At 39.6% G+C, this 24,719-nt stretch overlaps 1 protein-coding gene across 1 annotated transcript; it reads left to right on the top strand.

The window, feature by feature from the left end:
- Window positions 1-21,412: 21,412 nt before the first annotated feature.
- LOC148024581 (pentatricopeptide repeat-containing protein At2g33680-like) lies at window positions 21,413-24,469 on the top strand. The gene is made up of 2 exons (XM_087694205.1): window positions 21,413-21,549; window positions 21,677-24,469. Exon 2 carries the CDS (start codon window positions 21,747-21,749, stop codon window positions 23,313-23,315), a length of 1,569 nt encoding a protein of 522 aa, XP_087550331.1. The 5' UTR covers window positions 21,413-21,549; window positions 21,677-21,746; the 3' UTR covers window positions 23,316-24,469.
- The last annotated feature ends 250 nt before the right edge of the window (window positions 24,470-24,719 follow it).

Here is a 24,719-nt window from a genome sequence, read left to right as displayed (position 1 = left end):
GCTCTGTGGCCGGTCCAACACCCTAGCCATGTGTACCAACTGCTGCTGCAGGTTGTCCAACTGGCTGTGCAGGAGCATGTGGCTCCTCTTGGAATATAACCCTGCGTATCTCTACCACCTTCTCAAGCTTCCTATGCATCTTGTCTTCATGGAGGACTACATTATGGCTGCAGATGACTTTCTACACTTACGGATCCCAGAGGCGGTAACCCATCTCGTCTGCATCCCCATAGCCAAGGAAAATGCATTTGACACTCTTAGGATCCAACTTAGTATGCTTGACTTTGGACATATGGCAAAATGGCTCACATCCAAAGACACGTAAATACGCATAAGACGAAGGTTTCCTAGTCCATACCTCCCCTACAACCTAGAAATCCAAACCACTAGAAGGTGTTCTATTTATGACATGCACAACTATATTGACTGCCTCAACCCAAAATCTCTGTGGTAAGCCTGCATGGCTAAGCATACTGCATACACGCACCTAGATATTCATCCACTCAGCCAAACCATTCTAGGGTGGGGTATAGGAGGTGGTCAACTGATGCTTAATATCCCTCTCCTCACACACTTGCTCAAAAGCACGTAACACATATTCTCCCCCATTGTCAGTCCTAAGGCATTTCAGCCTATGCCCAATTTGGTTCTCGACCAATGCAAGCCATCTCTGAAACACAGCCAAGACTTCTGACTTAAGCTTAATGGGGTAAGACCAGACTTTATGCAAAAAATCGTCAATGAACATCAAAAAATACTTTGCACAACCCATAGACTGACAAGGCATGGGTCCATAGACATCCAAATGTACCAATGCCAGGGGCTCACTCATGTGTGTCCTACTAGACTTCTTATGTGTATTCCTAGTCTGTCTGCCATAAAGACAATGCTCACATGAATCAAAACATGCGTAGTCAAGGGGCTGTAAGTATTGCAAACTAGAAAGCATTTTCATTCCCTTCAAGGACATATGGCCCAAACGGGCATGCCAAAGAGATACATGTGGGATGGAACCCACTGACAAAATATCGTCAACAAAGGACCCATCAACGACAAGAGGATAGAGGCTACCAGCTTTGGCACCTCTAGCAAGCACAAGTCTATCACACGGTGATCTTCCAGTCAGAATCCCCAAATGAAACATGAAACCCAGCATCATCTAGCTGCCTTGCAGACATAAGACTGCATGTAAGCACAGGTACATGACGTACATCCTGTAACAAAAAAGTATTGCTGCCAGTAGAGAACTGCAGCCGTACATCCCCAATGCCGATAATAGCAAGTGACCTGTCATCACCCAAGCGAACTGAACCAGAGACAGTGTGGTAGGAATGGAACCACTCGCAGCATGGTGCACCATGAAATGAAGCACTAGAATCCAAAAGCCAGCACTGCACATACATAGAGTGAACATTGATCAACAACATAGCATCACAAGAACTAGCTGCAACCCCATTGGAGTCATCAGTCTGCATGATATTTATCTCCTCAATTTTCACACTAGATTTTGCAGGCATAATGTTGTGATAAGAGGACTTTTCATGTACTTTCTTTTTGCACTTTTCATTGCACAACTGATGACATTGCGGGTGTATATGACCCTTCTTGCCGCAATGATGACATGTCACATTAGCATTTCTCCCACGAGACTTTTTGCGTGACTTACCACGCAACTTAGACCTAGACTTCTGTGAGTCTCTGCCATGGCCATTCCCACGATCATTCTTGCCATTACCATCTCTTCCTCTAACAGTCAAAGCATGCGACACACAAGAGGCATCCAAGTTCTTACGGATGATCTCTTCCTGCACAAGAGCACTCTCTACATCAGGCAAGTTCAAAATAGTAGCAAGAGCACATAAGGTAGTGCGGAATACATCTCATGACTCACTTAGAGTCCCAAGCAAAAACAATGGAGTAACTTCATCATTAAAGGTAATACCCTACGAAGTCAAGTTCTTGAGAATAGCATGGAACTGGCTCAAATGAGCAGACATTGTCATATTCTCCTTCATGCACAGGTCCATAAGCTGCTTCAGCCAATACATCTGACTTGCTGGACTTTTCTTGTCATAGGAGTTCTTAATTTTATTCCAAAGCTGCCAAGCACTCTGTGCTTCCTCAACCACATTATAATGCACATGTTCAGTGAGAGACAAGATGAGGGTGGACTTGCATAACTCATTAAGCTCATCCCATTTGTCATTAGTCATAGTTTTAGGCTGCTCATCATGCATCCTTAGTGGCTTTATCTGCGATCTGCACCAATACCTGCCAAACTTGGCTCTTCCAATAAGCATAATTCATACCATCAAGCTTAATGATGTTGAAGATAGCATTGTCGGTGGAAGAAGAACCCATATGCCGCAATACCACCAAAACCAAGGCAAAATGACCACAAACTAATAGCTATTGATGCTTCCCACCAAGTACCATCAAAAGTACATAAAATCAGGATGATTCAACATGAAAATTCCACATTAGTCCATGCACAACTGCTTGATGTAATAAATTACAACTAGGTACAATGAGAGCAAACGGTAGGCAAAATCAATGCACCAAGTCAACCACTGACTATCAAAGCATAACAAACATCAAGTGGGCATAAATCAGCATATGACAGTCATGCGGACATCGAGCAAACACTCAAGCATCTCAAACGAATCTGTCAATAAGCCGGCACACCCCCTATGTAATAGGGCAAAGTGTACACAACACTGGCAAAACTCGACACAAAGAGGTGTATGCTTAGGGAGTGTGAAGCCCAAATTAGCCCAAGTACATGTATGCAGACCATGGCATATCAACCATGCAACATCCAAGTGAAGAAGATTCCAGTCTTAGAAGATTCAAAGCTCAATAGCATAAATCGCCTACTCAATGTTTTTCAAACATTCAACAATGCTCCCACTGGCACAAAAGCTGTATGGATCAAGCCAAGAAGCTCAAGAAAGGCATATGAGAGCAACCAATGGATGAAAGATCCAAGACCAGACATCATGAGCATATAGGCTCAGTAGCCTCCAATTAGAGCATCCATAGACATCAATTGTATCCCAAATACAACTTTGGCAAGCCAAGAAATATCCTAAGTAAGTTTCGGGAAGCCAAATGCAAGCCAAGACAAGGCACTAGTAGCAATCGGCTCAAACAATGTAACCAGCATGTAGTAGTAGCATAGGCCAACCATGTGAAGACCGGTCAGACATAAGTAACATACATGCCATATGTACATCCAAGATGGAGCATCAAATGCATTTCAAAGCTGATCTCAAGCTCAAATGAAGATCTGAACCAAAGACAAGCTCGATGTCGTACCTCGAAGGTCAATACTTCATTGCATATCCCAAAGACATAGCCCAAAACCAATAGGCATAACCAAACTGGAGGTAAAATAACCTATCAACCAAGGTAGCATAAATCCCAACCAACAACAAAGTGTATACATCCAAATCAAGGTTCTATAGCTCTCAAATAGCATATCCGGGCATAAACCATGATGACCAAGCATGAATACATCCAACATGACACCTGAATGTCAACAAAGTGCATTATGCATAAGCCGTCCCTGATAAAACCTTACTGCCCAAACAATGTATAGTAGTAAATCCCTACATAGCTCAAACCAAGTCCCAAAGCATCTCAAAACATTAGGCAAACATCTCCAAAGTATCTGGGCATCAAATACCAAGCCTCGGGAGCATCACATAAGCTAAGAGCATGAAATTTTCTTGCTATAAATTAAGTCAGATCTGTTGCAAGAAATGATGTTGTCAGAATTTGGCAGATCTGACATTGCCATTGTGTCTGGAGAGTGCAAAAACCCCAAGTTAGACTCTTGCCTTGCCTAAATCGGGTTCTGGATGCTCGAGATATGAGAAAAAATGGGATTTTTTAGCCTGATTTTGAAACAGTTGCAAAAAAACGTGAGCTACTACTGTGGGGCCTGCTGGTTATGCTGAGGATAAGGGGGGAAATGGGGACATATAAGGTGCCCAATTAAGCCAAGGAACATTTGCAAAGAGCCTCTGAGCGCCGGGAGAGGTGGGAGATGAAATCTTACCTCCAGGGGAAGAAGCCATAGTTGGCATTGAAGCTCTAGGCTCTAGGCCTTCAATCCGGGTTGAAGTAATGATGGGCCAAGCTCTGATACCATTTGAAAGGTGAGAAGGATCGAAGCTTGCTTCGAAGTGAGCTATGGCGGCAAAGATTAAGAGCAAGAAGAGAGAGACACACAAATGGGAACTCCAATAGTCACAATGTGTGACCGGGCCTTCCTTTATTCAAACTATCACTAAAAGAATAAATAATAAAGTGATGGTGACAAGTGCTCGCCACTTGCAGTGTGTAGTGGCGGGTACTGTCAGTGTAGTAATACATAGGCGGCTGGGTAGACACACCTTTACCCCCAACAACCCTTATCTAGTAAATTGAGATGAAACTTATAGAAGAGAAGCCCCTTAGCTCTTTTAGCTTTAGCTAAGCCAAGGCCTAGTGCATCTAATATTGAAATCATTTATCCAACATTCCTAGGCCCTTAGTTCCTTTCATAACACACCCTTTGAGCCCATCCCACTATGTGAACGAGTCAATGGACTATGATGTGTATGAGAAACCCATTTTGAGGAGAAGGGCAATGTAGTCCTCATGGATTACAAGTTTAGCCTACTCACAATGCTTGGAAGAGGAAGAGGAAGAGGTATATGATGTGTATGAGAAACCCATTTTGAGGAGAAGGGCAATGTAGTCCTCATGGATTACAGGTCTAACCTACTCACAATGCTTGGAAGAGGAAGAGGAAGAGGTATGGGAACACCTCACAAGGAGATCTCATATTGAAGTTGCAACCAATTGGCTCATATCTCCTCAACAACTTGCACTACAAAACAAGACATGGAAAAGGAAAACAAGGTAGATCAAATATATCGTAAGTGTAGAAATACATAGATGTATCCTAGCTATCCCAAATGAAAGGCTTCAATGAGTCAAATATTGTCTATTTAAACATCGTCATAGTGGAGATGATCATGGAAGAGCATAGTCCCCCAATCCCCTTAAAGGCCATCACAAGAGTCCAAACCAAAATGTCAAGAGTGACTCTGCAAGATTGTCCATGAGGGATGGCTCAATTATAGTCAATAAAAATATAAAGGGAATCAAGGAGAAGAGTGACCAATAAGGTACTCTTGAAAAGTGAAAAACTATCCAATTCATGAAATTTAACATGTCAAGGAAGGATAGGGAATGCCACTTCAACTCTTTTAGAGGCAATTGGAAATTCAACAAAAGTTGGTGAACACGTTGATCTTGAGCATAATTGGAAATCATAGAGAAGGTGAAAAAATGGATCAAAGAGGCATAGAAGGGTTAGGGCCTTTGGTTTGTGAGACATGGGTAGCAGTGCTCATGAGATCATGAGCACAAGAATCTTTTCAAATCATGATAGAGCCAAGTTTCTTGAGGATCCCATTTCTTTAGAGCATCAATAGCCTATAAATTTAATAGAAATATGTCACACTCACTTAGGCCAATTAAGATAAATAGATTAGTGGGAATAAATATAAGTATCCTTGTAAAACTAGCCCCAAACTTTGTAATTGTATCCTTGAGGGCCTTTCTTAAAAGGAATATAGCCACGTAGATGACCTTCAAAGACTAGTTTGAAGATGATAGTGAGTTAGCACCTCTTGGGAGTATGTAGAATAACTAGCCCTAGGGGATTCAACAACAACAACAACAATAGGAATCAAAGGCATAAGGGGAGAGGTGAGTATTATCAAATCTAAAGTGATTCATGCATGTTGCAATCCTTAATTTGAGAATATTTTCAAAGGCTAGAAGAAAAGAACCTCCACCTTCCATTTTGTCTTGGTTGAGCCTACATATTAGCAAGCATGCGAGAGGGTATTCAATTAGTTGGAATCAACTCAAACTAAGTCTTGGGTGTGATAGGGAGATAGTCTTTTTTCCCATGTTTTTTAATTATCTATCATAAAACAAAAAAACTTTGTTCCTAACTTTATATCCTTATTTTTATTTTCTTACAAGTTTGTGCTCCATCCTTGATACCAAATGTTGGACGTGGCCTCTTTATATATGTGGGATGCAACATCCCACTCTAACACTTTGCATATAACTTAGACATGCAAATGACCTTTGTGCTCTAAGAGTGTGCTCCATAACTATTATAAGATCCGAGATATACGCTCGACCTTCTTATATACTTAAAAGATATATGGTGAGTGTTATGCTGGCGCAAAGGGAGAACAAATGAGGGAAAAGAAAGATGTAGAGAGAAAGAGAGAGAAATAGAGAGATTGACAACACACTAGGGACTGGAAGATGAGCCAGTCCCCCCTTGTGGAGTTATATTATTGATAAGGAGCAAGCTCCTCCATTACACATAAACCAATTCTTAACTTATAGATCTTGGGAACAAGATCACGGTTCCTTACACAGTATACAACCGGCTAACACTTGCATAACTTGGAAGTGGCACCTTTTGTTCCTTCTTGAGTCTCTCCTTCTCTCCTACACAATATGTGTAGGGATCTCCTCTTGGAGCTTGATTTCAACAGAGCTTCCGAAGCACTTGCACAACTCCAGGGTTGATGAGCTTGAACTTACACAGATCCTTGCACGGTATACAAGCACTTGCACAACTCGAAAGTTCGCTCCTTTGATCTTCTTGATTTCTCTTCTTCTATCCTATACACAATATGTGTAGGGCTCTCTTCTTGGTGCTTGATTTCAGCAGAGCTTTGGCAGCACTTTGTGAGACTCGAACCGCCTTCTCTCCTCCTCTTGCATACATGCAAGGTAATGCTTCCTTCACCTCCTCCACACCCAAGGAGAGCCTCCCTTTTATAGGCTCTAAGAGCTTCTCTTCTTGGAGAGAGACTTGAGGGACAAGATTGGAAAGGTTGATCTTCATGCAAGATATGGCTGTTCCAGTACCTACTCTATAGCATCAATTTTGGAATATCTGTCTGTGCATTGCTCAGATGGAAAAACTTTCAACGTCCAACACAAAAGTTGTAGATCTCGCCATTTTTGATAACCTATGCTGCCCCTTTTTACAGATCAGCTTTCTATCACAAGATATTTTAAAAATGGATTCACCATGTCTATTTTAAGAAAAACAGATTTTTAAACTCTATTCTTAACTTATGGTCCATGCAACCATCTTGAGCCATAGATAAGGAGAGTTCATTAGATTGCCTTGGGCCTCAACCTTAAGATTGACTTCCACACAAAAGCTTGTGTCATCTTAGACCTTAGAAAGGGAAAATTGCTTCTCTCCTCACTTCCAGAGGATCATTTCTCTTGTCTTTCTTAGTGAGAGAATTACCTCTCTCATTTTTCTTAGTGAAAGAATTACTTCTCTCCTTAATTCATTAAGAGAGAAAAGACCTTAAACCTTGACTTGTAAGGGAGAGGATGACCCCAAATGAATGCAATGCTCATTACACACAAGTAAATGTTCCCAGGCGTTGTCAAAGAGATCGTGCGAGAGCTGCTGAACACTGGGTTCAAGATACAGCAAGAAATAAAGACTATCAAGAAGATCTCGATAACACAAAATTTGATGCCAAGTAATATTTATATTTCTGCCATGAAGTTCGCAAAATACAAGATGACTTCAAATCTGATCAGATCACTGATTTTAGGCCACCCAATTTAATTCAGTTGCATTTGTAAATCCTTGTCCTCAAACACTATGTACAGAAATCTAGAGTTCAAAGATACAACACTATCGTGATCTTCTTGGATTCAGGCTGTCTAGTAAGATCATTAAAAGCTTCTTGTGGAAGAAACCAGAAATACAAAGGCATAAACTTTCTCCTATGCTGCCTTCAGTAAGGTTAAATTGTCCGCTCCAGTTGTCTGGCATACCCCAGAGTTTGATTGATCAATTATAAGGAAGATAATTCCTTATACACTGTATTTATTGCTTTCTAAAAATACACACAGCCATTGCGGATCTTCCACTCTGGTTAATCCTTTGCAACATAGATCAGAAATTCTTGATCTGAGGAGAACATCAATATCTTTTTTGCATCAGCCAATGGTGACAGTCCTTCACAGCTTTGTATGAACTCCACTTTCACATTTATCATTCCAACTTGGCAATAAGATGTTGTGGTCGCCGAAAGAGATGGTCAAAGCTCCTCGTCAGCAGCCCAAAAGGTCCCTTCAATATGACGCAGCAGTCCTATTCGTTTGCAGAGCTCGACGATGCCTAACTTGGTGAATAAGCTATGCTTTTGCAGCAACTAAAAACATCCCATTGTGAACCGTTCATCATCATGAAAGAATTCCAATTCTTCATATGAGCTCGAAGGCGCCCACCTTGAATCTCAGCATTGTAGTTGGCCGAAGGAGAGGTGAAAGCAGGCGTACTGTAGTGGGAGTGGTGGTGGGATCAAAGGTTGACAAAACTTGTGCAGCATTTCATTTCTTCGCCACGCTGCTGCTCGGCTGATGATTCAATCATGTAGCAAATTTAGTAGCTCCAGACAGATCTGCGGTCCTGAGGATCCTTCGTGTGAATAAAAATGGGCATGACTATTATTGACGATGTGCGAGGGCACAGAACCAACCTCCCCTGTGTATCAAGATCACCCCATCAACATCATAACATCATCTTTGGGTTAGTACCTGGAATTGAAGACGAGCATCATGATGGGGCTGGAGAGGCAGTATTCATGCTGGGAATCGCCACGAGGGCTGCTACAAGGACGAAGAGGCAGTAGCGGAAGAGCCACACTTTGTTTGTGAAGATGGCCTCTTGGGTTTGTTGTCTTTGATGTTGATGTTGATGTTGGTGTTGTCGCTCGTTGCAGGCTTTTCTCTCCCGTTGTCACCCATAGCCTCCTCGTCTCTATCTATCTCCCCCCCCTTTCGCATTCAATCCAGCACTCTGTTCCTCCCGCCTCAGTTCACCTTCATTCTCTCCTCTTTTCCTGTTCAGCTCGGCAAGCCGCATGGGCTAGGGGTTTTAAGCATTGTTCAGGACATTGTAACGGTGGATGCCCTTGCAGCGGTTGCTGCTGTGGGTTATCTTTGATGAAGTCCAGGAGATGGCGGATTTCCACTCTTCTCTTGCGTCTCATACCAGCGTCTCTCCTCCATTCGAACGCGTGACAACCCGTCTTTTTTCCCTCCCTTTCGCCATTCGAATCCTCTTTTCCCCAATTAGTCTCCTTTTTCCCTTCCTTTTTTCCTCTATCTTTAGTTTTTCCTTTTCTTATTCACATGTCAGAATTAGGCAAGCGACCTTCCTTTTTACCCCCCGCTAAGACACAGCATCATCATCCTCTTAATCTCGTAATAAGGGCATTCATTTTGGTTCATGTTCTGCATAAAGCTTTCACGGTTTTCGACCCCATACATTCTTGTCAGATAACCAAAAGATCAATTGCTTCTTCTGTTAGCTTGATTCATAACAAGCAATGGATGTATCCATAAGACTTTACAATGTAAAAGCTTTCACATATTACCCTCTGTTCATCTCCTTGCTTCTGACGTAGTGATTTTCCACAACATCTAATGTCTGACATCTCTTTGCAATCAGTATTTCAGTCCTATTGACGGAATTCATCCTCCTCGCAACCTGTTCAGCCACTATGACGGCCTCTGGCAGTTTATATTTGCCTCTGATAGTTTATATACTATCAATCTCTCATGAGGATTTCAGTGAGAAAGGAGCAATGGTGAATGAGCCTGTAAGCAAGCTAGAGGGCAGTGCCTTAGCTGTTATTCAAAGCAGCAGGACAAAGATCCTTTGGCATCAGTTTTTCATATTTTTCTAATACACGCACATCATGCATCCAAACAAAATCATGCACATCCACTAAGGGAATATATACATTGGATGCGGATTATTAAAAAGCATCACACAAACAATAAATCACACGCAGAAATTAACACAAATGCACAACAAAAATGGAGGTGTATACGACTCAGATGCGCAGCAACACGACAGCGTCCATGGATGCACACATAAATATATATACACAATGCTAATGCACTTCCTCTTCTTAGAACTCAATCCATCTTCATTTATGTTAACTCCTCGGTTCTTGTGTACGCTCTTACACTTAGCAGACACTTCCTTCCCCCTTCATAAGTTGTAGTGCATGTATCAAAGCCTTCTCTTAAGGTGAGCTCCCAATAGGTATGTGAACATATTCCTTTGCATCATTTTCGACTACCACAAATGTAAGACTTCCAAACTCAACAAACTCCTTCAGGAAAAACTTCTTGCATGAGTTCAATACATGATCTAAATCCCAATCAATGTTGAAAATATCATTTGCAGTTCCGTAATAAGATAACTCCATGCCATTCTGAAGAAGAAAGTCTAGGAGCCTTTCTAATGGAGAAACCTCTGTGATCTAAGACAATCCAGAAACCCTCAATGGTGACTTGCCTTTGACTGGAGACTTCCTAGGCATTCCCACACTTGCTGCTGCTGAACAAGTGGAAGAAGCTATGGGAATTTCAAGAGATAAGGCAACACAACCAGAAGCCCTTGTTGACCCGGATGACAATATTCTTATTTTCTTACTAGGGGTTACCTACTCTTGGGAACCTGCAACATCCTTAAATTCAGACATGAGTAAAAGCACGATACGGCGCGAAAGTGTGCACTAGGGGTTACCTGCTCTTGGGAGCTTGCAACATCCTTAGATTTAGACATGAGTGAAAGCACGATACAGCGCGAAAGTGTGCACTTGACCTCACGAACAATGCCTCCTCGCTTTGTATTTGCAAATCTAAGATACGGTGTGAAATTCGGCAAGCAACCTCAAGAACAATACCTCCTCACTTTGTATTTGCAAATCTATAAAATGGCGGGAAATTGGGCAAGTGACCTCAAGAATAATACCTCCTCGCTTTGTATCAAGGCATACTACACGAAACTACGCAAACTGACATATGAAACACTGAAAGTGGACCTCAATTCTAGCTAGGCTTGATAATTTGTAAAAAAAATCACAATAGCCTAATTACTTGTTTATATAGACAAGCAAATATATGCCACGTGGAAAGCCACGTAGACAGCCACGTGGATGGCCCATGCAAACCCTAAACAATTAAATAGTGCCACGTGTCGCCATTCCTACAAGTATAAAAGATCAATGCCAACTTATGTGGCTCACTTTTTAAATCTACGAGTGTCGAGATCAATGGTTGTCACATCCGGCCATACACAAATACGGCACGAAAAGGTGATTTTTAATCTTGCGCTCAACTGCATTCGCACCATATCAGCAATCTGCAAATACAGTGCGAGAAGCTTTCATTCCAACCAACGCTTTCCTCTCATCGCGCAGTATCAGTATTCCGCAAATACGGTGCGAGAAGCTTCATATTCAACCTTAGCTTTTCACCTGTCGCACCATATCGTCATTCGTATGATTCCAATCGTATTGTATCATCATCCGTATCAACTACTCGTGCCGTATCATCGTGCATATGATTCCAATCGCACGCTTCACTCCTCTTGCGCCCTGAAAATACAAGGCAGGTAGCTTGATTTCAAACACGCACTTCACTCCTCTCATGCTGTATTTGTCATCTGCAAATACAGCACGAGTAGCTTGATTTCAAATGCGCGCTTCACTCCTATCGCACCATATTTGTAGTTTTTGTTTTGGGTTTAAGGTTTCTTTAATATGGTTTTTAAATGTTCTAACTTGAACTTGTCTTATTAGGTCACGGTTAGGACAAAGCAAACTGCAAGGAAGGTGTATTTAGACAGCAAAGAGAGTGAGGAAGAGATAAGACCATCAGCTACTCAATCTCTCCCTCTTGAGATCCCACCTACCCCTGGTTGCCCTCAATCTCCTTTCATGGAATTTAAACAATCTAGTGCAAAGACAGTGTCGTCTCCTGCCTATGATAGTAAGCTTCATCATGTACAGTCCTTCCCTACAATTGCCAAGTTTCCAACCTCCCTTTAGAGACCCTATTCAACAGACAGAGCAGCTTGGACCCTCTTATGCCCATGCAGAAGAAGACCCTTCCAAGTCTAAGAGAAAGAGAAAGTCTAGATTTTATTATGTTTAGATATGTTTTAGTGAGATAAGGAAGGCACAAAGAGCTACACAACATGTGATTCCAAAGACGGCATTTATAAGAGTTATCAAAGATATTTCTTATAGATTATCAAGGGTGTCGATCGAAGTTGGCATGCAAAAAAAATAGCAGCTTGTAGCCATTCTTTGCCTTTAGGAAGTTGCTGAAGACTTCGTTATTGATTTTATGAACAATGCTTACATCGTTGTTGCCCACGCTCATAGAGTGACTTTGATGAACAAAGACTTTAGTATGGTCAGCTAAATCAGGTATAGGTTCAACAAGGTATTGAGGCCCTTGCCCACTACTGATCAAAAAGCATTTGAGATACTTAACGTTCCTTCGAAATTGTCTAGGAGAGTAAAATGGCCAGTGATTGAGGAGGTCACACATTTATACCCTCCAAAGACCGCCCCCGAACAAGTATCTCCCCATCAAGAACTCGAACAAGTGTCTGCCTATCAAGAACGACCACAAGAGATTTTGGAGTTAGAGGATGAAGTTTGCAAGAGGAAAATCATTGTCCTTGATCATGTCAATCTGAAGAGAATGGGGGAGATATACGGGCAAATGGTTGTGAATGTCTCTTACACTATCTTAGTACTTCCCCTGAGGACAAATCCATGTTTGTTAAGAAAGATATTCAATTGTCAAATTCTGTAGTCTTTTGTTGCATAAGGTAAGGCTTTTTTACTCTCTTTTTTTAAAGGAATGATAGTGTTGTTCACTGCAACTGACATTCCTTTATTTTTGCTACTGGTTTTTAGAGAGTTGATTGCTTCTCTGAGCCAAGAAATCTCTAAAACTATATTTATTGTTGATCCAATGTTATCAGTTGAATTGTTTTCAAGATCTCGTTCAAACATAGATTTATTTTTTAGAACGTTCGATTCAATCACAAACTATAATATTTTTTTCCTTACATCAAAAGGTATGCAATTTTGCAAAGTAGTATGCAATTTTGCAAAGAGCTTAATGTGTTCCCTACTAACATTTTACTTTGCAAGGACATTGGAGCGTAATATATATTGATATTCTCACTAGAGAAATTATCCTTATGAACTCGCTTACTGGTATCCATGGCCAAGAAAAATGCGCGTTGAATACAATAATCCTCACTTTTTGGTTTATTTTTTATTCTATTTGATTGTTTTTTTTAGTAACATGTTTCCATTTACAGTGCTGGCAGGTTGGTGGTTACCTTTTTGGACACCACATATGAGGATCTTGTTGATCCTCAAAAACCATATAGCTTTCTCTTACAAGAAGTGCCCTTGCAAAATGATGCATATTCTTGTGGATGGAGAGTGGTTTCAAATGTTTGTATGACAATAGGTTCAAATATTCTCAAGATAGATGGGGTTAATGTAAGTATCTTTCACATTCTTTTTTTAGCAACATGTCTTTCAGTTTTCACAACTGCTACATTATTTTCAATTTTTTTTATAATCATTCCATTTCTTTGTTTTAATTCCCTACAAGTACGAACTATCACTGCCCTTACAACTAACTGTAACTTTCCTTGTAGTGCCAAGATTACCCCGATTCATACACATGGTGGATAAGAGAGAGATGTATTGAGTTAATTTTGGACAAGGCAATTACACCTGTCAACCCCGACTCTCCTCCACTTAAATCCTTAACTAAGAGTAAGGCAAAAGGTAAGTCATCTGGAAAGACAAGTAAGATAAGCTCCAAAAAGACAGAAGTGCCAACACTTTCTCATCCATCTCCTCATCGGCCACCTAAAGAGAAGAGGCCACGTATCCAAGTCAAATTCTTTGACCAACCAAAGAAAAAAGCCACTTCAAGGATATTAGATATCTTTTCAGCAAAGCTGAAAGAAGACAAATAGATGCAAATGAAGCAAGATCCTTGTATATCTACACTTCAATTTTGTAACTCTTCATTTAATGAAAAGCTTTTTGTCAAATGTAAATGTCATCAATGTTTTCATATTTATGGCTCAAACCTTGCAATTGTGGGAGGCAAGCAACTCATACAAGAGAATGTCATTTCAGCTCTTTTCCTGACTATTTTATCGTTTACTTTGAACTTATATTCTGGGGATGTACAGTCTAGCATCTCCAAGGTATCCCTTACATCTTTAAGATTCAAATTGGAAGTGATATTTCTCTCCTTTTCTATAACTTGCACCTTAAGCTTGAAGGGCACGCAATTTGCATCAGAATCCAAGGGAATCCAAATACCTAATTTAAGTTTGTATCTTCTATAATCAAAACCCAAAGCAAGAGTTTGCCGTGCTATATTATAACACAAAGACAAGGATTGGGAGCATACAATACACCTCATGGTGTCACCCTTATGGTCAACCTCTCTAGATTTCCAAAGCTTTCCTATAATGTTGTCTAGTTTTGCTTCTACGAAATTTCTACTTAGCCAAGATACTTTTGTTTTCTGTAAGTTTGTTATTTTGAAGCAGCCCACAAAGATATGTAGGGGATCAACCATGACAAGAGTATTATTCTTGAGATCCTTCAATTGTCATAGACTTTTGAATATCTTGACATATTTTGAATTTAAAACTATGCATGGCTGCCTTATCAGGGATCTCCCAAATTAGGGATGAGAGAGTTGGCAATGGCAAATCCTTTATATATCCATATGTGTCCTCTTCAGACAGAACCACATATAGTGCATAATATATAAAAATTCTTTTGTCACTAAAAGAACCAACGGTCTCATCAGCATATATAATGCTTGTAAACGCCTTATGAATCGCATTGAAAGTTTCACTCAAACTCTCCACAGGTTACCATTCAGTACTTGTTGATGGAAATCTATCTACAACCAAAGTTATGTATTAATACTTGCTTAAATGAAAAAAAAATATCATATATGTCATCAACTTAAGACTTACAATGTGTCTGTTGGCAAACACGCTCGTTAGGAGACAAGTGTAGATCCTTGGCCATGTAAACATGTTGCACTTTGACTAACCACCCTTCATGTGTAATTTTGAAAGCAATTATATGCCCTTTCTAGTGATGTTTTATATCCTCTCTTTTTCTTCTTTTGACCTCGTGAGAGCCTTTGCAAGAGGGAAACATGGTCACACAATCGTTTATGCAAAAGGTTTTGGGCTCCCAATTTCCATCTACTCCTTGTCTATAGATAGTGCAGGAGTTTATTAAATGAGACATGCACCTTTTGGATGCCATACTTAGATTGAATTCGCAAAGAAAAGTGCTCGCTAAGAAAAGGGAAAATGAGCAAAGAAAGAAGTTCATCGAGAAAGAGAAATGAACAAAGAAGAAATACTTAAAAGACTAATGAAAATATATTGGGGAAGCCAAAAGCTCTCGACTTTCAAAAAAGTCATTATTAATTTCACATCTTTATCACAACCGGTTTTGTCATATTTTATAAGTAAATAAGGACTTCAAGTCTACCAAAACATGTCAGTGTTTGGAGATTTGGCTAAAAGAGAGAAGATAATTACAAAGTGGACTCTACTATCTCCAAAAAGGAGGAGACAAGAGTACCATATTCTTGTACATGTGGCAAACTCTCTTTGGCCATTTCTTTAACCCTGTGATAAACAAAAGTGCATTTTTTGAAGCGTTTTTGGTCCTAATGTAATATTGACACGAGGACACAGAAGGAGAAACAAAGGAAGTTATCCAAAAGGAGGATAATTAGAACTTAAGTAAGCTAGTGACCATGATCTGCACACTTTATTATTAGAAGTACCAAAGAGCTAACATCTACTATTGATAATACTAAATATGCATTCTAGGTTCGGTAAGTTGACCATAACTTTTTCCAAAGAACCTTTGATAAATGTAAGTGTGTAACCTTGATATCTAGATAGGAATTTATATGCTACTATACATTGTTTTTGTGTAATGGGAGTATGGATGACCACAAGAGGTGACCATAGTAGGGGTGTGTGTGTGTGTGTGTGTGTGTGTGTGTGTGTGTGTGTGTGTGTGTGTGTGTGTGTGTGTGTGTGTGTGTGTGTGTGTGTGTGTGTGTGTGTGTGTGTGTGTGTGTGTGTGTGTGTGTGTGTGTGTGTGTGTGTGTGTGTGTGTGTGTGTGTGTGTGTGTGTGTGTGTGTGTGTGTGTGTGTGTGTGTGATCCCATTCCCAAGGGTAGGGGCACAAGATGGGGACTAAGGCCCACCAAGTCATTCCCCACCAAAAATAAATGCATATAAAGTTATATGTATGTGTGTGTGTGTGTATACACACACTCTCTCACACATAAATATCCATTGTTATGAATATAGTAATGTTTTTGCCATAGATGAAATATGGTGGAATGAGATATGCCAATATATGTTGATATGTTTTGTCTTATGTGTGTCAAGAAGGAAATTGAGAGAAGAAAGAGGAGAGAGAAGACTACAAAAAATAGAGAATAGGAGAGACGAGGACTAGAGAAACAGAGAAAAAGGTAGGAAAAGAGAGGGAGAAAGAAGGCATGGAATCCATGGGAGCTATGTGCAATGAGTTGAAGAGACTTAAATCATTACTGAATGGTTATGAAAAATGAGCCTCTTTACATTTTATATACCCTTCTAATGTGGCTACTATAATTTTCCTACTATTTGTCATTTTCCTCTCTATTTTACCTCTCCATTATAATCCATCCGCACTTAGATGTTTTTGTTCTCAAAAACAAAAATTGAGGGGCTTATTATAAGCATTTACAAATGGTTGAATGGAGGAGGTACTCTACATCGACCTAATAAATGTTACCTAACCTTTAAGAATCCTTCAAAAGAATTATAATTCTAGAGCTAAGAATAAATTAAAATGTGTGTACATCCATTGTAGAATATAAAGAGGCAAAGTTAAACCAAAATTCTTTAGTTAAGAACTCTTCATGGACATAGACACTGTGATGTTCATTGTAGACCTTGTTGCACTATATCTACAATAATGTTTGATTGGATGCATGCTATTAGCTCCAAACCAAGCTCTCTTTATGCACTTTATGACCATATAACTTTTATAGCTCCACCATTAGATCAAAACCAAATTTGTCCCAAAAAAAAGTGATGTCCTGCATTGAAATGGAGCCCACTAGTTCACATAATCTCTTTAATAAAGAATACTTGAAGCTAGGAAAATCATTCTAAGAGTAGTATGGGTCTAACTAGAGGTCAAAAGTGATCCCTTATCCATTTAGATCAAAAGGAAAGTTATGATTAAAACCATTAGTTGGATCATAGAGCTGGTCCATGTCATCTCCATCATTCATGGATTCATAGTCAAGATCCTCAAGCATCAACATATTATTGCCTTTGGCATTGTTGTATTTACATTTAGAAAGGTGGTCCACAATGCTCCTTACTTGCTAGCATTGTAAGGCGGGTAGTAATTTTGGGGACATAAGCTTGCAAGTTGCCATTTTATCTTTGCTTTGTAGTGGCTTCCTATTGTCCAAGTGAATAGTGAAAATTTATATATTTATTGTACTTATACGTGCATACACTTTAGCTAAATCAATTGCTTGAAAGAGAGTGAAGGAGTTCTATGTCATCATGTCTGCTAATAAACTAGATTCTAGACCATAAATTTACTTATGCAATTTTGCATCATCACTAATACTCTCTATATACATGGTTAGATTCAAGAATTAGTTTTGTGTACTCCCTCATTGATAAGTTCCTTTGGTCAAGCGATACCATCTCCTAGCCAACTTCTATTTTTCTATAATTGAGACAAATACTTGGGCCATTTGAGCTTTGAAATGTTCCCATCCATGGAGTTACTAGTTTTCTCTCTTCATGTATCTCCACCATGTATACAAAAAGCCTTCTAAACGAAGGGTAGCAAAGTGGATTTTTTGATCCTTTGATCATGGATAAATGTCAAATGACTATCTAGCTTCAAACTTATTTCTACTCTCTCTATCTGCCCCAATAATAATGCCACCAATTGAGATATTTGGGTTGTAAGTTTAATCATTATGGGAAACAGAAACTCAAAAAGGGCCTCGTGAGGATTTGATTAGGGGAGGATTACTTTTACTATCAGATAAGGCACTGTGTTGGTGACCATCACAAGTGGTTTGGACCAAGAAAGCCCCTCATTTTCAATTTAAAAAGGAAACATAGGAGTATTATAACAGGTTATATCTAGTATATCCACATGGCATAACACAAGTGGCTCATACCTTAGTGGTAGGGCCTTGGGACTATTATTGAGGTACTAGGGGTTCAAGTCCCCATGCATGTAGACACTATCAAATCAATGATAGCGTGTATTGTGCATTATTATTGACAGTAACGGCCTAGTCTTATGTGACAAATCCACAAGCCCCAATATACGTGTCGAAGCATGATTGATTCGAAAATATCATTTTCATCCAAGAGTGAAATTTCATATTTGACCAATTAGATTCGCTCCTTTCACAAGCCTTTAAAATATTAAAAATGTACTATCCTTTTTTACCAAACCACTTTATTTTTTGGCAAAAATAGCAAAGGTGGGCCAAAGGGGGAGGGAAAACCATATAGATTGTGCACAACACCCCCTTCCTATTGGTCCACCTCAAATCTTGCATAGTTAAAAAAGTGATTATCCCTAATCCTAAAGGACCCTTTTTAAGTCTATAGTCCCCCTAATGCAATGATTCCTTCATTAATTAGGCTATATGATCAAGAGCCTCCTTTGTGTGAGAAATGGAGTGGGCTATTTGCTTAACCATTTGATCAATCTTAAACACCAACTCAAGATGTATCATTGAATGTTGGGTTTCATGGTTGCATAAGGTTGCATAAGAATTCAATAAAAGCATGAATATGAGAAAATGCCACTATATATTGCTCTATGGATTCCCCAACTTTAGTAATGAAGTGTTTCCATCATGCAAGGATGAAAATTGGAGCTATGATTGGTGTAATCTCTCTTTCAGTAAATGGATAATGGATTGAGTAAGTGGAATAGAGAGATTTAAAAAATAAATTTAATGAAATGCCTATTCAATGAATGCTTGAAATCTTGAAGGAACCAACTGTAATCAAGCCTTATCTACAGCTCTACTAATAGCTCCCAAGCACTTTTGAATCTCAATGCCATAGAATAGCAAGCCATGGTAGCTTAGAAGTTGATGTAGCTTCAAACTTAAAGGGTCTTCAACACTCTAGAATGCTTAGAGATGAAAGACTCAAGCATTTCATCCAAAAACCCTAAATCCAACTCCATAATAGCTTCTTGATGACAAATAGGCTTCAATGCTTTGAATCTTTATACAAACTTGAAGTACTACTACTATCGCTAAACCTTGAGACCAAGAATTGAGTCAATCTTCCAAAAGTTGGAAGCTTAAAGCAAGCTTTAATGGTTGCTCATGTTACTCCTAGGGTTTCCATCAAGAATAAATCCCAATAAGATGAAGGTAATATGCTCCATTTCTAAGAGATTATTTGCTCATCAATAGTAAGAGGAAGGAGTAACTAGCATTTGTTGTAGAAGACGTGCTACAAAAATAGCTTTAGGATTAGGGGATCAAGAAAAATTATTTTTAAAAATTTTAGATGATTTGATAAATTAAATTATTTGCTATGAATAATGATGAAGGGTGGAAATTTTTACTAGAAAATTTTGTGATTAAGACAAAAAGTTTTGAGATAATTCAACCAAAATTCAAGAGTAAGGAAATGTATAAAATAAGGTAAGACAAAAACCTTACAATTTTTTAGATACCTTAGTTTTCAAAATAAGAGAATAAAATAAACCGTAATCAATGGGTGGAATTCCTCGAATGAAAAATGTAATGAAATTAATAATATAAAAATTGGGATTTTATCAATAAAGAAACCATGCAATCAAGAGTTGGGATAAGAATTTGAGAAGGAAGAAAACATGAAACAATTAGAACAACAATAGCTTAACCCAATTATAAAGAAAACTCTCATTTGATAAAAGTCTTGATTTTAATAGTATGCATTTATTGCTACTAAAAAGAGAATTGATGCACATTGGAAGGCTTGAGCTAGATACGGGTAGGGTGGTTACCCTTAAGAAAGATGCTTTCATTTTTTTGTAGCTATGGCTTTTCATGAGTAATATATGGATTTGTAAATATTTGCAAAAATCAAATAAAACTTATTTTGGAAAGATTGCATTTACTCGTTTTTATATACATGCTCCTTATAAGTTTATAGTGAACCCCATTCTAAGGATAAATTAAGGGAGATGTTTATGAATGTATCGTAACATGTGTAGCATATATTGTTTAGGAAACTGAGATGATCAAGTTTGTGACCAAAAAGTAAGTGAGCACCTCCCTCAACGGTAGTGTTTGACCACTAGATGGACCTGATTAGTTGAGTTTTCGTAACATAATTTATAGGAAAAGAGCCGAACATTGACTACATAGGGTTGAGCCTTAGAACCCATCTAGTAATGGGCAGTTTAGGGGGCTAGAGTGAGATTATATTGAGACAAAGGGATTGATGCTTAGCTCCACCTTGTCTCTCACTCTCTTCAAACCAAATGCAGTGCTACTCCACTCTTAGTCTTGATTGGTTGCAATGTAACCTTTCTTGAATGGGCACTAGATTACTAAGAGAGACTATAGGGACCTCAATTTGACCTTGGTGAGTTGAAGCCATGATGTTTTGATGGATCCAAGATAGACACAGGGATCACTCAATTAGCAAAATTTGTGAATTCTACGAGATCTAGATGCCATTAATTGGGATAGGACATAGAGTGACTACTAATGTTATCTCCCTGGGAGATAGCTTGGGCATGCACGTTTTATTCAAAAATCTTCTAGTTAATATTCCCTATTTCAAAGGGGACCACCTTACCACATGCAAACAAAATGGCCGCTTGGCCTTGCAAACTCCTTACCTTGCCAAAGAACTCCCTCTTTCTCCCAACTAGAGGCAAAATGAATGCCCAAGACTAGACCACATTTTCCTCTTCTTCCAGCTTATGAGTAGAGTTATCTCAAAAGCTTTGTGTAATACCATACACCAAGAGCTTTAACAATAAGTTTTTTACATTTTCCCATGTGTGAAAAGGGGATGTCTCCTTTGTTTTTCCCTAGAGTGTTCAACATCATGAGTTTTAGTTTCGAAGCCAGCAGTCACTTGCCCTCAACCACATCTAGCCTAGGTATACGGTCCCTCCCTCACAAAACCTCCCAATGTTGTCAGAATTCACAATATGGGAATTATAGAGGGAATTTGTCTAAAACTCCTTGTATTTGAGTAGTATCCTACACCAAGAGCTTAACATTCTATAGATAAATCTTGGAGCTCTGATTGCATGAATGTGTCTCTTAGTAAAAATGTGCAGATTCTTGAGACCTCAAGCCTTGCAAAATGACACGGTGGCTTTTATAAGCCTCAAGGAACTCGAAGACACCTTGCTCCTTTTTCATATGTCTTTGAGCAAGCTAACATCATAGGAAGATTATTTTCACAGCAGTACACGAGTCCTAATGACATTGGGAACATATCTATGACGCCAAACGGTACCTCATGATTAGTCTGTTTCACAGGCTGCTGCTTCTGCATGAATTTCAGGAAAATACATATCTGTATTTGTATGCCTGTGATTAGGGTTGGAGTGCCTGATGCAGGTCAAGTTGCCTGTCTCAGGTGGGGGACATTCGATCGCCATTCTGCAGCAATTTAGGCGCAATGCCTGTGATTAGGGTGGAAGTCCCTGATGCAGGTGAAGTTGCCTATCTCAGCTGAGGGACATTTGATCGCTACTCTGCAGCAATTTAGGCACAACAAGAACGAGCATGAGGCCAGGCAGCTCCTTGCGTACCTGTGCAATGAAAATCTCGAATTGCATCCCGTTCTCGGCAACTATCTTGTTCCTGCCCTTGTGGAATGTGGAATCCTGCGTGATGCTCAGCACATATTCGACAACCTGCCGCACCGCAATGAGTACTCCTGGACTTCATTGATCTGCGGCTTCATCCAATCTGGTGAACATCAGCATGCCTTCCATTTGTATCATAGAATGAAACATGAGAAGGACTCTGTCAAACCGAACAGGGTTACATATTTAGCTCTGCTAAATGCTTGCACTAAGCTGGAAGACACAGAGAGGGGCAAAACGTTGCATGCTGATATCGTCGAACGGGGACTGGAAATGCATTTTTTCATGGGAAGCCCCGTGGTTGGGAATACACTGGTGGTCATGTATGGCAAATGCAGCATGTTTGCTGAAGCACAGAAAGTTTTTGATGGAATTCGAGGCAAGGATGTGGTCTCTTGGAACGCACTGATTTCAGGCTACGCTGAACACGGTTTTCTTGAGGATGCAGTCAACTGTTTGACACGAATGCAGATGGAACTGGTGTCTGCAGATGCTGTCACATTTGTTCTTTGCTTGAAAGCTTGCGGTAACAAAGGAGCTTTAGAAACTGGTAGGGAGATACATGCTCAGATTAGGAAATCAGGACTGGAGAGAGTTTCCTTTGTAGGGAATGCACTAGTGGACATGTATGGTAAATGTAGCTCATCTGCAGAGGGGCGAGAGGTGTTTGACGATTTACCTGTTCGAGATGTTGTAGCATGGAATACGATGATAAGTACCTATGGTGAGAATCATGAGGGTGACATGGCTGTATGCTCTTTCACAGAGATGCAACAGCAAGGTGTCAAGCCAAATTGCACTACATTCACTTGCCTCCTTGCTGCATGTAGCCATGCCAGTTTGGTCCTCAAGGGCCAGGAATTTTTTAAGGCCATGAAAGAGGAACATGGCATTGAACCTGCAGAAGACCACTATGCTTGTATGGCTGATCTTTTTGCAAGATCAGGGCATGTTTATGATGCACTTAGGTTTGTTTTAGCAATGCAATGTCCACCATCTATGGTAATCTTAATGAGTCTTCTAACTGCTTGCAAAATATATGGAGAAGTGGAGGTTGGAGAAGGATGCTTTCAGCAGCTTGTGGAGGCAAGCCAAGATTCTGCTGCTACATATATGTTGATGGCTGATTTGTATGGAAATTATGGCCGGTGGCACGATGCAAGGAGGATTGAAGGGATGAGGAAATACTTACAGAAAGAGAAAAGACAGGGTAGCACTCTGATTGAGGTAAAAAAGAAGCTGCATGAATTTGCTGTAGGTGTGAAGCAAAGCAAGGAATTGTTAGATCTGTCTGTAGTCCTCAGTTTACACATGAAGAATCGAGGATTTGTGCCAGATGTCAATTTGGTATATCTCATGAAAGGAAGCATGTCAGTCAAGGGAGGAGACATGCTCAAACAGTTATGAAAACAGTAGCCGTTCCAATTGAAGAATACAGCTTAGATCAAATTGAAGATTGGCAGGCTCACCATCCCCTGCTAGATTTTGTATAATCAACTTCTAGTCAACAAGTGTAAATTCCTGACTCTACTGTCTAAATTACTGGTCAGCATAAAACTGTCATTAAATAAAAGCTTTAGGTTCCTGTAAGGGAGTATGAAACAGAATCGCCATATGTGCATATCTAATTGAAGATTTGCATGCCCATATCCTCTGCTCTTTACTGTATCCAGTCAAGGAGCATAAATTCCCTGATCTCCTGTGTAGATTACTGATTGCTATAGGGTTATCATTAAAGAAAAGCTGTTAGATTACTGTCAGGGAGAGTATCAAACAGAATCACCATATTTGCGTGTGTGTACCATGTCAGCATTCAATGTAGCATGAATAATTTTGTATAATTTTTGAGTTACCTGTATCTGGCCGACCATTTCCAGGCTGGGTATATATCCCCACTGAATGCTAAGTGCAATTAAAATTGGAGCTAGCATATGTGCCACTGCAGTTGCATGGGTGTACCAAGCAAGCATCAAATGTTTGCAACATTTCAAGATGGACGTGCGTCTTTTGAACAGTTGAATCTGAGCTCTGGTGTTAAAGGCCGAGGCTTCACAAAGATGCCCCAAAGCAGTGTTCACAGAAAACTGAGGTCTTGTGTAGAGCAAATTGTCAAATTCTCACGATCACCTTGAAAATTTTCAAGAGGCTTTCAAGTTAAGGGTCAAGTTTGTCCTAACTGGATATTAAAAATATCTGCAAAACCTATGAAAATTGTGAATTGCAGGATTGAAGGTTTCATTTGGTTCCCAAAAGTATCTTGTGGAAATTGGCCCCAAAGTGGACTTCTGGCCTACACCAAGTGTTGTGAGCCTTTGCTTATGATCAACTCCAGCTTATACTATTAGTTTTCTTGTTAGCCATTGTCATTCATGTGCAGTTATACACTCTACAATATCCACAGCTCTTATTGAAGCTTAGAAAGTGAAAGGATACTAAGGCCAAAAGAAAAATGGTTACATTTGACAATCTTGAAGTTTCATTTATAGACAATGGTGGGAACTCTATGCAATTTATAGACATAATTTGAAAGACTTGATTCACTATGTGCGTTTACAAGAGCTCTTGTGGGGACAAGATTTTGTCTTTTGATCCTTACAACTTCAAGAGATCCTTCAAAATTATCCTTTTTTCATTATCTTAGCTTGAAAGCATGAAAATGCTTCCTTCTGTAGGTCGAAGGTTGATTGTTATTACTAGACTTAAGAAATTTTTTTAGTATTCCCCAAAGTTGATGGCCTAGCAGTTGAGACTTGGGCAATTAATGGGCTCATAATTGTGAGGTTGTGGATTCAAGTCTCGCTAGGTGATCAC

Source organism: Lygodium microphyllum, chromosome 15 (genome assembly GCF_053477565.2).
Source record: "Lygodium microphyllum isolate KBCC chromosome 15, Lygodium_microphyllum_v1.1.10, whole genome shotgun sequence".
Taxonomy (NCBI): domain Eukaryota; kingdom Viridiplantae; phylum Streptophyta; class Polypodiopsida; order Schizaeales; family Lygodiaceae; genus Lygodium; species Lygodium microphyllum.
Note: the sequence above shows the minus strand (reverse complement) of the source record. Positions and strands in the feature narration are given on the sequence as shown.